This window comes from Xiphophorus couchianus, chromosome 7, assembly GCF_001444195.1.
Source record: "Xiphophorus couchianus chromosome 7, X_couchianus-1.0, whole genome shotgun sequence".
NCBI classification, from domain to species: Eukaryota; Metazoa; Chordata; class Actinopteri; order Cyprinodontiformes; family Poeciliidae; genus Xiphophorus; species Xiphophorus couchianus.
Window position 1 is genome coordinate 13688225 of NC_040234.1, and position 14857 is coordinate 13703081.

General features: G+C 41.1%; 1 protein-coding gene across 1 annotated transcript; it reads right to left on the reverse strand.

The window, feature by feature from the left end:
• Positions 1 to 2582: 2582 nt before the first annotated feature.
• Positions 2583 to 13649, reverse strand: LOC114148207 (uncharacterized). The gene is made up of 7 exons (XM_028023300.1): positions 12392 to 13649; positions 10875 to 10948; positions 10475 to 10703; positions 7379 to 9309; positions 6264 to 6485; positions 3694 to 3838; positions 2583 to 3505 (listed from the first exon to the last, which is right to left on the reverse strand). Exons 1-6 carry the CDS (start codon positions 12645 to 12647, stop codon positions 3734 to 3736), a joined length of 2817 nt encoding a protein of 938 aa, XP_027879101.1. The 5' UTR covers positions 12648 to 13649; the 3' UTR covers positions 2583 to 3505; positions 3694 to 3733.
• Between the last annotated feature and the right edge of the window lie 1208 nt (positions 13650 to 14857).

Genomic DNA, 14857 nt, shown 5'->3' on the forward strand with positions numbered 1-14857 from the left:
ATAAGCTACACAGTCCCGGGGAGTCAAAGAGGTCAACATCAACTTACTTTTTGGTAAATTATGCAAGAAAAGAGTCTGATTAGCTGCTATGCTCAAGCTGAGTTATACATTTAAAAACCACAATCTGGGTTCTGCAATCAGGTACAGTTTATTCATAATCACCCAATCTGATTTCACAATAATCGCTCTAATGTCTTGTGAATTATGAACAGTCGTTTTGGGTTTAGTACAAAGTGTGGTCTTCAAAATAATCAAATCAGAATGAACTCTCCGGTTCTCCTCCTTGTTTAGGGTGTCTTGAGGTTTCCAGATGTGAGCGGTAATGACACTGGAACCATTTTGCATTGTTATTGAGCAGCTGTGGTGCTCTGAAAGGGAGAGGCTGTCATCTAGAGTCAGCTTTGGGTACTGCCGGTTCAATCAAGAATCTTTTTTTTATCCATTACTTTTCAGCTAACTGGTAAAGATGTGTCCATTATATTTACCTGCTTGTCCTTGTAGGGCCACAGGGGAGCTGGTGCCTCTCCCCAGAGGTCAGTGGGAAAGTGGCGGGCTGCACCCTGGACAGGTCACCACTCCATCATACGACAACATAGAGATACGCAGGACAAACATAAATTCATCTTTCTCAGTTGACATTTCAAAACCTAAATATGAGTTAAGACAACTGATTTGGTTACATTTGAAAAAGGCTGTTAAGAGTACCAATACGTATGACACCAGACTTCTATCTATGAAGAAAGTTGCCTTTTCTTTTTTTTACTATAAAATTAAATTCTAGGCAAAATAAATATGGTTAGTAAGATATTAATGGTAAATATTCAGTTTTAGGAATATTTAAATTGGTCTGCATCTTCTTAGAAAGGCCTGGCTTTTTTTCTTTGTTCATATTTTAAGTTTAGAGAGTAACACTCAGCTGAGAGAGAGAGTTGTGAATTTAAATCGTGGTTCTCGTTGCTGATCATAGCACAGAATATTTAAAGCCGTCTTCACTTCCTGCCTGCTTTAATGAATGTATTCATTACAGAAGGATTTCCCTGCAGAAAGTTTCCTTGTTTTGCTGGAGTGCTGTGTGCTTTAGTTAGAGCTGCACTCAGCTGCTGAGTAGGTTGAGTTTGCTCTGTATACATTGTGCAGACCATCAGTTTTGCATTGGTCAGAAAATGGTGTGGGGTTAACTTTGGTATCTGTTCATTTATTTATTTTTTAAAGTTTTCAAGAATTTACTGATCTAAGTGTTACAAATCATTAAAAACGGACAAACCTGTGTTACTGAAGGCAAAATCCAATGCTTTTTTTCCACGTTCTTCCAAAATGTTTTCATTTTTAAATAAAAAATGTAATGTAGAACTGTGTAGATTTAAGATGTATCAGATAAATGCATTCATGTACATACAAAAGTAAATCTTTTTAGTTACATTAAAATGTGGATTGTTTTCAAGTTGAAAAAAGCAATAAATAAAAAATCTGATGGAAAAATATTTTTAATGTTGTAGGCAGCAAGGATAAAAACTAATTAATCATTAAAGCCCAAATTTATTGACATTTGTGCTTAAGAACAATGAAGGGAAACTCCTGACCAGAGCTGTAGGTATTTCCTTTGTTGTTTAGTGATCGTCCTCATGGTTTAGCTTCTTATGCACGTCTTGAGGCTTCCATGTAAACTCAAGTGCATTTGGGTTATGCAGCAGAATGATCCAAAGCACACAGACACATCCAAAAACTAGTGGTTTAAAGGGGCAGCATAGCGTATTTTTCAGGCATGTAGAGCCATTTTATAGCACATTCAAGTAAATCATGAAAATGCTGTATATATCAAATATGACTTAGACTTAGACTGACTTTATTGTCATTTTGCATGCACAGGGTGTATACAGAACGAAATTTCATTGCATACGGCTCAGGACAATGTTTTGAGCTTTCAATGTTGTGAGGTTACAGCAGAATAAAATAAAATACAGTATAAAATATGAATATAAATATGAATATAAAATATAAAGTGCAGGACTGACAGTAAAATGGAAGTTACTTAGCTATGTATATGTGCAAGGTATGAAGTGGAGACCAGTTTTTGAGTGCAGTCCAGTTAAGAGTTCAGCAGTCTGATAGCAAGTAGGAAAAAGCTGTTTCGGAACCTGGTGGACCTGCACCGGATGCTGCGGAACCTCTTTCCAGAGGGCAGCAGGGAGAACAGTCCATGGTGGGGGTGTGAGGGGTCACTGACGATGTTTCGGCCTCGGGACACGCAGCGCTGGGATGAAATGTCCTGAATGGAGGGAAGGGGGGGGGGGACTGGAAAGAGATTTGACTTAATGCCTTGAAATTGGGCATCTGTCTCTTTAACTCCTGCTCTGACACCAATTTAAAAACTGCATTTTACATTTACTCGTTATCTTTAATTCCAGATTTTCTATGACAGACCAGTATATATATATATATATGTGTGTGTGTGTGTATTTGAGAAGCTGTGACTGTGACCAGGTGGTGTTACCGTCTTACACAAGAGAGTGCAAGAACATTTACTTCATCATGGAAACCCTCATCTTGAAATGTACAACAAAGATGCAAGAAAACCAAAACAATATATTAAAGGCAAAACTTTATTTAATCTTTAAACAGATAGCAGGAGACAGCGCATTTATTTCTAAAATCATTTTGTGATACATAAACATCTCTGTATGTGCACATTGCATTTACTCAGTAGAGGGGGAAACTGAAGTAGAGCAAGATGATCTGGTCTTGCATTAAAGAAGAGATTAATAAAACATCTGTCGTGATGTGGCCATCTTGAATAAAGTTAAGAAATTCACATTTATAAAAGCCGACACTTTTCCCTTTTTAAACTCTGCAGCCTTAGAAAAGGCAGAGGACTACAAATGGCCTGAAGATACACATGCAGTGGTGTCTTCGTACCCCTCCCTGCACTCCCCACCAGATCAATGCCAAAAGACATCAAGTCATTGAAACATTAGCACACCGCAAGAAAAAGATCAACTGGACCCCCACCTTTCCGACTTCAAGTATGCCCCACCCCCCCCAGCACTTTCACAACTTCAAGTATTCCCACCTCAGACTCCAAACCTTCAGTTTCATTACCATTTCTTAGGTTTACAACATAAGCTATGACATAAGTGCACTCAACATTCATCTATACATAGAAAAATAAAGGTAACAATAAGTAGCAGTAATAGTTATATCAATCACTTTACATTTCTTTTTTTTTTCCTTTTATACAACTGTGACGTGAAATCGCTGTACAACGTGGCATCACATTCCCCACCCCCCTGAGAGTAAATGTTCAAGTTTCTGTAAAGAAGCAAACAGGAACGGCAACCTTGGTTTGATTATTTAAATAATGTTAGTAATCGTTGATAACAGCAGTGACGCCTTTCTGCAGACCGTTGTGCTCAAGTGTGACTGGATTCAGTATGTACAAGCTTGGGATCCATCATGTGCCTCTGGCTTCAGGCCTATGGCTACTGGTGAGACACTGATGGCTTTCATCCTGAAACGACAAGCAACCTGTGTTAACGAAGCAGAGAGGAGGATGTAAAGGAAATCAATGAGCGCAGGCAGTTGTGCTGCACTACAATCAAAACAAAAGTCAAACAAATCCGCTTTTTCACTCAACAATAGCCCCGGTCAGGACAGCTGACGTGCAGCTCGGTCTTTGAGAGTATTCGTTTCACCGACCTCCATGTGCCTGTGATAGAAGCGGGCGTCTCCAGCTGCCTCACAAACCGGCTGCAATGCAGCTCCGGCATTTGTACAACTTTGGGTCGTGGGTGCGGATGTGATTCCGAACATTCCTCAGTCTGAAGAAGGTCTTGCTGCAGAGCTGCGGAGCAGAGAGAAGATGGAAGAAAATGAGTAAACAGACAGAGGCTTCAAGTGATGCAAGTTGTTTTATAGCTGTGGTGCAACATAGAACTCTTTACAAGGTGGGGAAAAATCTCATAATATTTTTCTAATTCTTAATTTAGAATTGTATTGTGTTCCTTTTATTGTTAATATAATTTATGTAACCACTTTTTGCCAATATGACAACACTGCAACATTTGACTGAATTAGTCTGTTTAAGTCTGCTGTAGATCCAGGAACCGACTAGGAGAGTCATGCAAGAGGTTGATTTTGTCCCTTGTGAACTATTTCTGTGATGATTTGGAGATTTGCATCTTTAAGCAGGTTGGAAATTCAAAACAGAGACGATTCATTGCCCATTTTACGACAAAGGGATACTGATTTTTAATTTTAAATGTCATGCTACATCAAACTGTTCATTAATAATTGTATTCATAAGACTTTGGAAAACAAATGAGCTCTAACAGAGTGACCATTGGGTTCTTGGTCACCTCCTTGACTAAGACTCTTACGGATCCCCAAGGGTCTAAATGGAGGTAGGTGTGGCGTGGGTACTCCTGGCAGGACGTGCCCGTGCATACAGGGGAAAGGGCAGAGGAGGAGGGCGAGAGGGAAGGGGATTCAATCTTCTCCCCCAAACGCAGAGGTTAGATATTGAAGAAGTTCCAACCCACTGAGCTCAATGGGCTTTTCAAAGCAGCAGAAATGTTTCTGGATCCTTCTGCAGATTTATACCTCAAGACAATCCTGTCTCTGAGATCTACAGACAATTCCTTTGAATTCATGTTTGGTGTTTGACCTCTGACCTGCACCGTCAACTGTGTAACCTTATACTGGCAGCTGTCTGTCTTTCCAAATCAAGTCCATCATCAATTGAATTTACCACAGGCAAACTTTAAACTATAGAAACATGTCAAGGATGATCAGTGGAAACGGTTCAATTCTGAGCTTCAAGGAAAAGGCTTAATTGTGTAGATCTAAACGCAGGGCCACCTGCAGGATAAGATGGGAGAGTACGCACAAAACTATCACTTCACCTGACCCGCAAGAGCACAACCACATCTCCAACGGGCATCATGTACGTGTCATACAAAACCAGCACAAACCTAAACCACATGCGAGTAATGCGCATGGCCCACAAAAACTGCTGTCCTATTTTTTTTATTTTTACAAATTATGATAAATAAACAAATGAAAGCAAAGCCTGTGATCCATGGGAGGAGGAGGAGGTTGGAGATTCCCAGGTTCAAGTGGTGTGTCAGAGACTTCCAGAGGAGAAGGTGAAGCAACAATGTTTGCTTAATTTCTACTTTTTTGGGAAACATTCTGACTAGATGAAACTGTTTAACTCTCCATCAGTCTTAGCGCGACGCTCCGGAAGAGAGCGGTAGATGTCATGGTCATCCAACTGTTGACCATGGTCGCTCAATTCGCGAACCACACACACAAAAAGAAGCTCATAAACCAGCGATCTGCGAACCGCGCACCCAGTAAAAAGCTCAGGCGGGATCCAAATGACCGCTCTTAGAACTACGGGACGGATCAAACTCCACCCATTCATTTTTAGCTTACAGAAAAAGCACCAAGCCACCAAATAAAAGTAAACTGACCAATAACATTTAGGCTTAGGACATACATGTTCCCACCCCCACAGACTTGTGTATAAGACATTTTGACACAACATATGTTTTTTCTTGAACAATTTTGTTACTACTAAAGAGGGTTAGGTAATAAAAAAATCCAAAAACTATTTTTTCTTTTTTTTACTTATAGAAAAATTGCAAGGTATGCACAGTGGGTACTGCAGGCGCCCCCATTTAAACAAACCAATAATGCAATATAAATAAAGAGAAACAGATTATTCTTCTTTTGTAGTTGCACTTCCTGCTCAATTGAGCCCTAACCAACTCATTATGAGTGAAATATAATCAAAAAAATTAATTAATTAATTCAAACCTACAATTTTTCAGGCTGGAACATTTTTCTAACTAGAGTGAGTTAAACATATTTCCTTCTCTTAATTTGTAAAACATCACCTGATAAAAACCATATTTTTTGGGAAGCAAAAGATCCAACAGTTTTCAGATGCACTTTGTTCTGTTGCGCCTTCTTATTTTAAAATGATGGTGCTAAATCTAAAAAATAAAAATAAAAACTTTCTACTTTCGCAGAGATCATTTTTTTTTCAGAAGCCGTTTTGCCTCAACAACTTGTACACCAGGAAACTAAGTAAAAGTTTTCTTTTATATTGAGGTAGCCATTCTTTTTCCCAGCATGAGCAGGTGTGTAACTGGGCACCGGGATCAGCATCGTCCCTGAAACTTTATCCACGATGCTGAAAGAGGGTCTGCGGTTTCCACATACAAGTGATTCTAGGTAACATCTAGGAGGCTGGTTCTTACCGGACAAGGCCAGTGCTTTCCATCAATATGCCTCAGCTGATGCATAATTAGGGCGTCGCAGTCATTGTAGGCAGCTGGACATTGCAGACAGGCATGGGACGCCTTTGGGACTTTGGGTGCTTGGCTCCGAGGCCCTCGGAGCTGCTTTAGGCGGGCTCGATGTACGGCGTCCAGCATGGCGCAGCTCCGGCTGCTGCTCAGGGTATGGACCTTATTTTGTCTCTACATACAGAAAAAAATAAAGAATAAAGAACGAAAGAACCTGTTTACAGAAAACATTTATAGAGTCGGTGTATTGGTTATTTGAAATCAGGTCAGTACTTTTTAATGTTTTAAGGATTTACAGATCACATTTCCAAAAATATTTACTTTATTTCCAATCCAAAGGTCGACTGGTCCTAACTAAAACTTTGTATAGATGCTGTCCTCCTCATGAATGTAACTGATTTTACTGTTAATTGTGCATCTAAAGGCCTCCAGGTTTTATAGAACTTGGAGGCCTTCAAACACGAGACTTGGTTGCACACATTTTAAGTTTATGTGAATTTTCTGATGCCTGAGGTCAAAACTATGCAGACTCGACCACAAAACATAAAACCAGACTTTGTCAAAATGTTTCATAGCCAGGCGCACATTAACAACACTTTTTTGAAGCAGGAAACATTCAGCAAAATTCTTCCAGGAAGAAGTGATGTGGTTGGTTCTAAAGTGGTTGGCTACTCGTCACAGACCCAGCTTTTAAAATTTCTAATAGGTTTCAGGCCAGGGCTTGTTGAGAAGCTAATTTGTCTGGTTAATTCATTCCAACACACACAATTCTGTTCAGATTTCAAGCCTCTGATCCAAAATCCCCTGCAAAGATGAAAAAATAAAATAAAATGCAAGTCTTAAGATGATTATGTCAACTGTAAAGCAGGGTGGTGTAAACATTATGATGAGGGTCTGTTTTACTGCACAGTGGGTACAATTGTTGATTGATTATAACACACATTTTAAATTGTTCTTCTAATTCTAATTCAGTCAGCCTGAAATAAATTACTCTAAGGCTTGCAATGAGCGCAGGTAACCATCTGACCAGAACCGTGAAGGATCGTTCAAACTGACTTATTGGTTACCTTTGGCATCGTCCTTGTAGCTCTGGACCCAGTACATTTATCCAGATGCGTTCGAGGTTCTCTGGACTTCCGTCCATGTCTCTGACTCCGTCTTTGTGTGACTCTTCTCTCCTCCCTTTTCACCACGCTCAGGCCCGGCGGGCCCCTGGCTCTCAGCGTCCGCTGGGGAGACCCGTCTGTGTCGAATTTTTCTGGAACCTGAGACACGGAGCGCGTCAGACAGATGGCCACGCTCTCCTCCTCCTTCTTCAGGCCGGTCATGGAACCCCCCGCCGGCCGACAGAAGCTGAACAGGAAGCCAGAGTCCAGCAGTTTGATGGGTGGCTTGCTCTGACGTTTGCCCAGGTCTGGTGAGGGGGGGTCAGGGAAAGGTCCGACTGGCACTGGATCGGCTGGTTCTTCTTTGATTGTTTTGTAAAGAGGGTGACCATAAATCAAGGGTGGAGGCGTATACTCTGAAAGACCATTGGGTTCAGGATCCTTTACCACTGGTCTTCCTGCCTCTCTGGACCTGCCCCTCATCTTGTCCTCCTCCTTTGTGGACGCCCGTCTCAGCTTGGCTTTCGCTCCCGGTCGGCTGCTGTTGTACCGGAGAGTTTTCACTGCATCTCCGGCGACCTTTTTTCTGCTCTGTGTTCTCTGTGAAGGCAGGGAGTTTGGAGATGCGTGTTCGCTCTGTCCATGTGTGGACAGCCTCAGACTTGAGATGGAGTATTCAGTCGTTTCTGCTTTGATTTTAACCACGTTTCTTACAAAGGTTTTCTTGCTGTTATACCGCAGAGGCTGCTGGGTACTGTCGCGATTCCTCACAGACCGCCTGAGCTCCCTACCACCAAACATCGGCCTGGAGGAACATGGAAACAGGTCTGGTAAAACCACTTTACTTCTCATGCTCCTGTCGGAGGGAGGAATGCGCTGCTTGATGCTCTTCTGCCTCTTCGTTGGGATCTGCTCGGCTCTGGCGGATCCCAAACCCTTGGACTTGACCGACTTTTTGAGGATTCGAGTGTTGACGGGGTCGCAGAGAGGAAGTGCCAGCTTCATATCGTCGTATGAGGTTCCGGGGGATAAAGAACGTGGTTTCCGTCGTTTGGTCAGAGAGTAGTTGTTGGCTTTTAACTTCCGAAGCCGTTTCTTTTGTTTCCAGCCGATTAGGTCTTCTGGTCTGGGAAGGAGAGCCGTCCTCTGGAGTCCCAGGACATTCATGAGCTTGTACTTCTCCTGCGCTCTTGCGTAATCCTCCTCATCCTCCCCGACCTCCTCCACTTCCTGCTTCACCGTCACCGGGCTGCAGGACGTCCCCGCCCGCGACCTGGACGTGCATGACAGTTGGGCGACAGAGTGGGACTTTCTGTTCTTCTTAGGCGTCTCTGGCTTAGGTAGGAACCTCTGAACCTCTTTGGCGGCTCCGGGAGAGGAACGGAGAAGACGAGTGCTTGACGTTGAGAGGGGCGAGTAGTTCTGTGACCGACTGGCGACGATGACGTGGCGAGGTGTGCAGGCTTTTTTGGAAGAGGGAGACTTGAAGTCCATGAGCTTCATCCTGTGGGAGGGACTGAGAGGGAGACCGTTCTGAACTTGGGATTTTGGCATTCGGCGCAAGTTACGCTTAGGACTTTCTTGTAAAGACTCATCGGACGTCTCTAGTGTTAGACTAAAGCTTTCATTCATGTTCTCTAGTTTCAAGAGTCCTTCCCTTTGGTGGTGACGGTGCTGGCTGAACGGACAGGCATGAGCTGAGCTGAAGGCCTTGCTGGGAGCACGGAGATGATGTTCCTGCTCTTTGAGGAGGGCAGAGCAGGCTTCCACGGCCGGCCACATGCCCAGGTGACGCGCCATCGCACAGACTTCTGGGAGATCCTTCTGACGAACACACAGGGTGGACGAGTAGGAGAAGTCCAGCAGAGACAAGAGACTGTCCTCACTGAAACCTGAAATAAGACGACGTTGTATTAGTAAAGTACGATAGCCTAGTCTATTTGATATGGAAACACCAGATAAGCTTGCAGATGCTAAACAAACTTCTGTTTAGAAACTATGGCTGCACTCCAAGATAAGGATTCTCCAAGCCTGTTTGTTGATTAGATCTCAAACTGACCAGCCCGACTCATCAACACACTGAGAAACACCTCATCTCTACCTAAGACAGATTATATGAAAGCAAGTCAAAACTAACACTGTGCTTTTATGTATTTAAGCATTTATTACTCACTGATCAATTGAAGTTAGTTTTCTTGCCTTTGGTTCTATTTAAGGGTGAAAATATTTCAAAGAAGAGTAGCGAAAAGTAGCGCTTACATTTGCGTCAAAGTAAAAATGTTACCAAATTACATCCCAGAACATCAAAGTGTCAACTCAAGACACACAGTACCTTCCAAAGATACTCATAATTGGCTTGAGTTTCTTTAAAATCACCTTGTTGCAACCACAAACTTCACTATTTTTTTAAAACACCAATTCAAGATGTTATAATTCTGGAAATATATTTAGAATTTTCATTTTTTGCTAATAATCAGAAAGAAGTACCACATGTTTTACTTCTTTCCTCGTCAAGTCACAGAGCAGCTGGATTTATATTGAGATTTATTTACACACAGGTTGACCTTCTTTAAGAAGTTGTTTTCACTTGGCTTTATTTTGTATGAGAGTGAATGGGACCAAAAACAAATGCAAATCACTTAAAAGTTTGTATTTGCAACAATGTTGAAATTCACATTAAAATTAATATGTCTTCCAGCAAATAAAATTTCCATAAATAGCCTGAAGGCTGTTCTTGCCTAAAATATAAATACATGAAAACATTGTGTCTCTGACAAAAAGAACAAGAATTGTTTGCAGCATATCTGATCTGGGTCACTTTATTAATAAATATATTAAATGTGAAAAAGAACTGGTGGAGCAGGACTTTTTAATAAAATGTAACCCATCTCTGTTTACATACAACCTTTTCCAGTAATCAAAAGAAACATCTACACTGATTGATATTTTATATTTCTAATCTTCTAAATTAAAATAGAGGGTTTCTTAACCATTACCAAAGAAAATCATAACATCACAATGCCCCAACTCATCAATGTCGACATTTTAAATTCCTACCAGAGAGATCTATGTCTGCTTTCTTGCTCGAGTCCATTTCAGCCAAAACTTCATGAAAGTGATCGCTGACGGCGGCCAGGACGGCTCGGTGAGCTGAGAAGGATCCCCCGTTGGTTCGAAGGGTGATGTCACAGAACTGCCCCGCCTCCCTCTGACTCCTCAGCTTGCTCAGCAAGTCGGCGCCGTGTGACGGTACCGTCTTAGATACACACCTCCTACCATCGAACCCCTGAGAGGCAAAAACAGCGAGAGACAGAGGATGAGACAAAAACGGCTTCAAGAGAAGGGTGAGAGAAAAACCACCAGAGAAACTGACAAGAAAGTCGTGAAATCTAACATGCAGAAAATTAGACACCTGGTACATGTAAAGTAGATAAATATTAAAATGTCTTGTACTTACCGCTGATGTTTTACTGTGCAGATTCTTACATTGTGGACAGTGCAGGACAAAGTCTCTGATCTGGAAGTACATTCCTGTGGGGGGGGGGAAAGAGCAGACATTGAAATACCTTAGAATAAAGAAAAACAGACAAAGCAGGGGAGTTACAGAGGGACAGAAAATAGTTCAAAATGTTTAATAAAGTGTCTAAAGTCCAGAAAAGAATGTAAAGTTGACTTTTTATATTCTATAAAATAAAATGTGACATATTTAAAGAGACTATGAAACAACCAGGTTACAGAGGGAAGTTTGTAAAAAGGTCTCCAAAGGACAAGGACACTTGGTCAAAACATTTTTTGTTGCTTTTTTCAGATTTTTAAAAAAAGCTACATCTACCAAAGGGGGGAAAACAATTTTTTTTAGAATGAGGCTGTCTGAGTCCAAAAAGGGAAAAGAAAATTATGTAGTTTACTCAAAACAATAAAGTGCAGTTTCCATCTAAATGAAACACAGTGCCTCATTAAAATAATTACACCCCACAAGTGTTTTCACAATTTCTCACAAGTGCAAACTCGATTGTGTTTTCTAAAGATTTTACATGACAGACACATGGAATAGTTCATTAATACAGTGGAAAGCAAAATCAATCATTTGTCAGGTCTTATGCAAATGATAACAACATTATCTATTATATTCAACACATTTTACTTTGATAACAAATACAACCAAATTCAACCTACTGATTTCAGAAGTCCCTCCAAAATATCACATTACAACAGCCATGATCCTGGAACTGAAACATGGTGATGGCAGCATCATGTTATGGGACTAAAACAAGAGCGGCTGTGTTTGGGGTCCAGCAGCCCAGGGGACCAAATACTTTTTTCATTATTATTATTTTACTTATGAATGCATATTTTTCGTTGTTCTTCATATGAAACTCATAGGCCCATATCAAGTGAATTGCATTCATAATTTGGGATTTCTATGAACATAAAAAAATACTCAAGTATTTTGAAATTTATGAATTTACAGTACATTTTTGGGGGAACAACATTGAACTGCTGCTCAGGGGATATGTTAAACCTATCATACATCAATTCATATTCATTTATTGATTGGTCTACCTATGAATATATTGTAATTTCCATTAGTAGGGGAATGTTTGGACAACAAACTGGCTCTTGCTCAGGCGCCCACATCCTTGTAAATCCGCCCCCCTAGTTTTAGTGTGGACTTATGAACACTGAATAAATAAAAAGTTGAAAATTCACAAACAATGCATCCCTTTCCTTCCATGACACACTACTTTGTGTCAGTAAAATCCCAATAAAATACAAAGTTTCAGCTTGCAACAAAACGGTAAGAAACCTGATCTAGGCTTTTATCTTATGCATAAAATGCGACCAAAGTTAGCAACATTAAGAGCAATTAATAAAATGTGTTTGTTTTGCAAAGAAACCGGCTCGATGGCGAGTAAAAGAATGACATCAGAGAAGCAGAGACATTCCTGTAATGCTGCTCAGGTGTTAACATACCCTCCCACCAGTAGTTCTCAGCCACGCATTTGTAGGTCTCCTCCAGGGAGAGGTGGCGCTGGCCGGGTCGCCGCCTGTGGAAGGTGGAGATGGCCTCTTGCCTCCGGTCCTCACCCAGAACCTCCCGGTAGTTGATGAAGCCCCTTTCAAACTTCCTGCGGTACAGCAGCCCGTCCATCACCTCAAAGTTAGAGGATCCGCGCCCCGCAGACTCGATCCCGTGCTTGGACGCATAAACAGTGCAATCGCCGTCCATTTTTTTTTTTCAAATAAGTTTTCTTCAGTTTTAAATAAACAACTCTATATAAAGTGTGGTTATCCCACCCAGATTGAGGACGGCTGGGGAAAGGGGGTCAAAACTTTCCCAAATGACCTGAGACAAAGTCCACGTGGGTGTGATGATAGAGACCCCCTGACACAGCAAACCGATCAATCAGTCTTGATCTAATAAAAACGAGACTCAATCAGTGGGAGTCAACAGACCCGTCTCCCATCGTCTCTTAGAAACGCCTGTTTTAGCTCAGATAATGAGCACTTCTCTCTGGATGGTCCTGCTTGCGTTCAAGCTGTCAATGAGAGCATCACTTCCCACTATCCAAACAGTTGTGGCCAGCATACCTTCCCATCAGTAGTTACACTTCCACTTTCTTTCTTTCTAGGCTCTTTTCCTGTAAATAACATTAATTTAAAACGTGCGAATTCATATCCTAACAGTGGGTTAAATAAATACAGTTAAGTTGGGGAATCGCGCCAACTACACCGAGGCAAGCGATGCAAAGTCCCCGCAACGACGTGAACTAAGCAGGCTTCGCCGCCAGTCTCCCACCGACAGCCCGTCTTCCACGTACTTCAAGGGTCGGGAGTGGCCTCCGGGGCTGGATGACGGCGGGCAGCCCTCACCTCCCGGCGATAACTTGTGATTTCTTCTCGCCAACTCGACTCGGAAGCAACATGATGACGCAGCTATCAGCTAAAGCATCGCCACTTGAAACGACCTAAAAGCGAGGTGGACCCTCTCTCTCTCTCTCTCCCTCTCGCCGCGAAAGGCTCCGAAATTTCACAAATATCCGCCTTTCGCCCTCAAAAGCCAACTAACAAGCTCCGGTTAGGCCCCCGACATAGTTAACCCAGCTTCTGTAGCCACGGAGGCGCTCTGGTGGGCAAATAATCCAATTTTTCTAACTCGTAACCTTCTGTTTGTTGCTAATCAGCAGACTATCCAAGCCAACTGCTCCCCGCCTTCACACAAAGACCATTAGTAGAAGCTTTAAAGAGACTCCACCACGCGAATTCTGATTGGCTGAGAGAGCTGCCAATCATCTCAGCGCTCTGGTTGTAGCCAGCAAGGTAGGTTGTTCAGTCACGATGCCAATTTCCAAGTGCTTGTTTCACTTGCTGTTAAGTCGTGTAAAACATTATTTTTGAATAAAAAATATTGAACATATGAAGTCATATAACATATCGAGTGTTTATTTATTTATTTTTAATTAAACGCCAAGTTCTTTTACTAAGACGCACACTGCTGAATTAACATAAAAATGTTATGTAAGTCTAAAATATAATTGGATGTTCATTTAAAGGCATTGTCTCTTAATATTCTACAACCAAGAATCTCCACTTTTATTGTCCCGTCAAAAGAAGAATGCGTAAAATGAGAAATTGATAATCATAGATAAAATATTTCCAATAACAAAATTCCTTTAATTTTAGTATTCTTTGGAAAAGACCAATAAAATTTTGTCCAAACTTTTGAAGAGGGAAAAAAAAAATACAGAGCCATTTTTCTTTACTTTTATTTTTTCTTTTACTAACACAAAATTCAGACATACTGTATGATGCCCATTTATCTCAGCTGCAGTTAATCAACAAGAATTTCATTTTGGTGCAGTTACAACAGCAAGCATTTTTAGAATACGTCTCTATCTGCTGATTCTGAGTTTTCAAAAACTCACAATTACTCAGATTTAATGTAAAAGGTATCTGAACAGATTTCAAGTCTTGCTACTGTTTCTTAATTGGATTTACAGATGAAACCATTGACACATTGTTATTTTTTACTCAGTCTCTAGTTAAAAAACCAAACTTCTCTTATTTTATGTCAGTTACAATTAACACAATTTTTTTTCTATTTGCTAAATTCCACAATAACGGAAGGAGTTATCAGAGATTTTTTATTAGTGTTTTCAAAATTCAGAAGTTAAGTTTAGTATTTGGCAGCACTGCCTTTGAACTTTATGACTTGGGTCAAACATTTTGGGTCTCCTTACTTTTTTCTGTCCATGGTATGTGTCTTCTTATTTGCTGTAATGTCTTGCTTCAACTGTAGATCTAGACTTTGACTGGGCCATCATAACACATGAATGTACAGTACAGACCAAAGGTTTGGACACACCTTTTAATTCAATGAGTTTCCTTTATTTTCACTATTGACCTTGTAGATTCACACTGAAGGCATCAAAACTATGA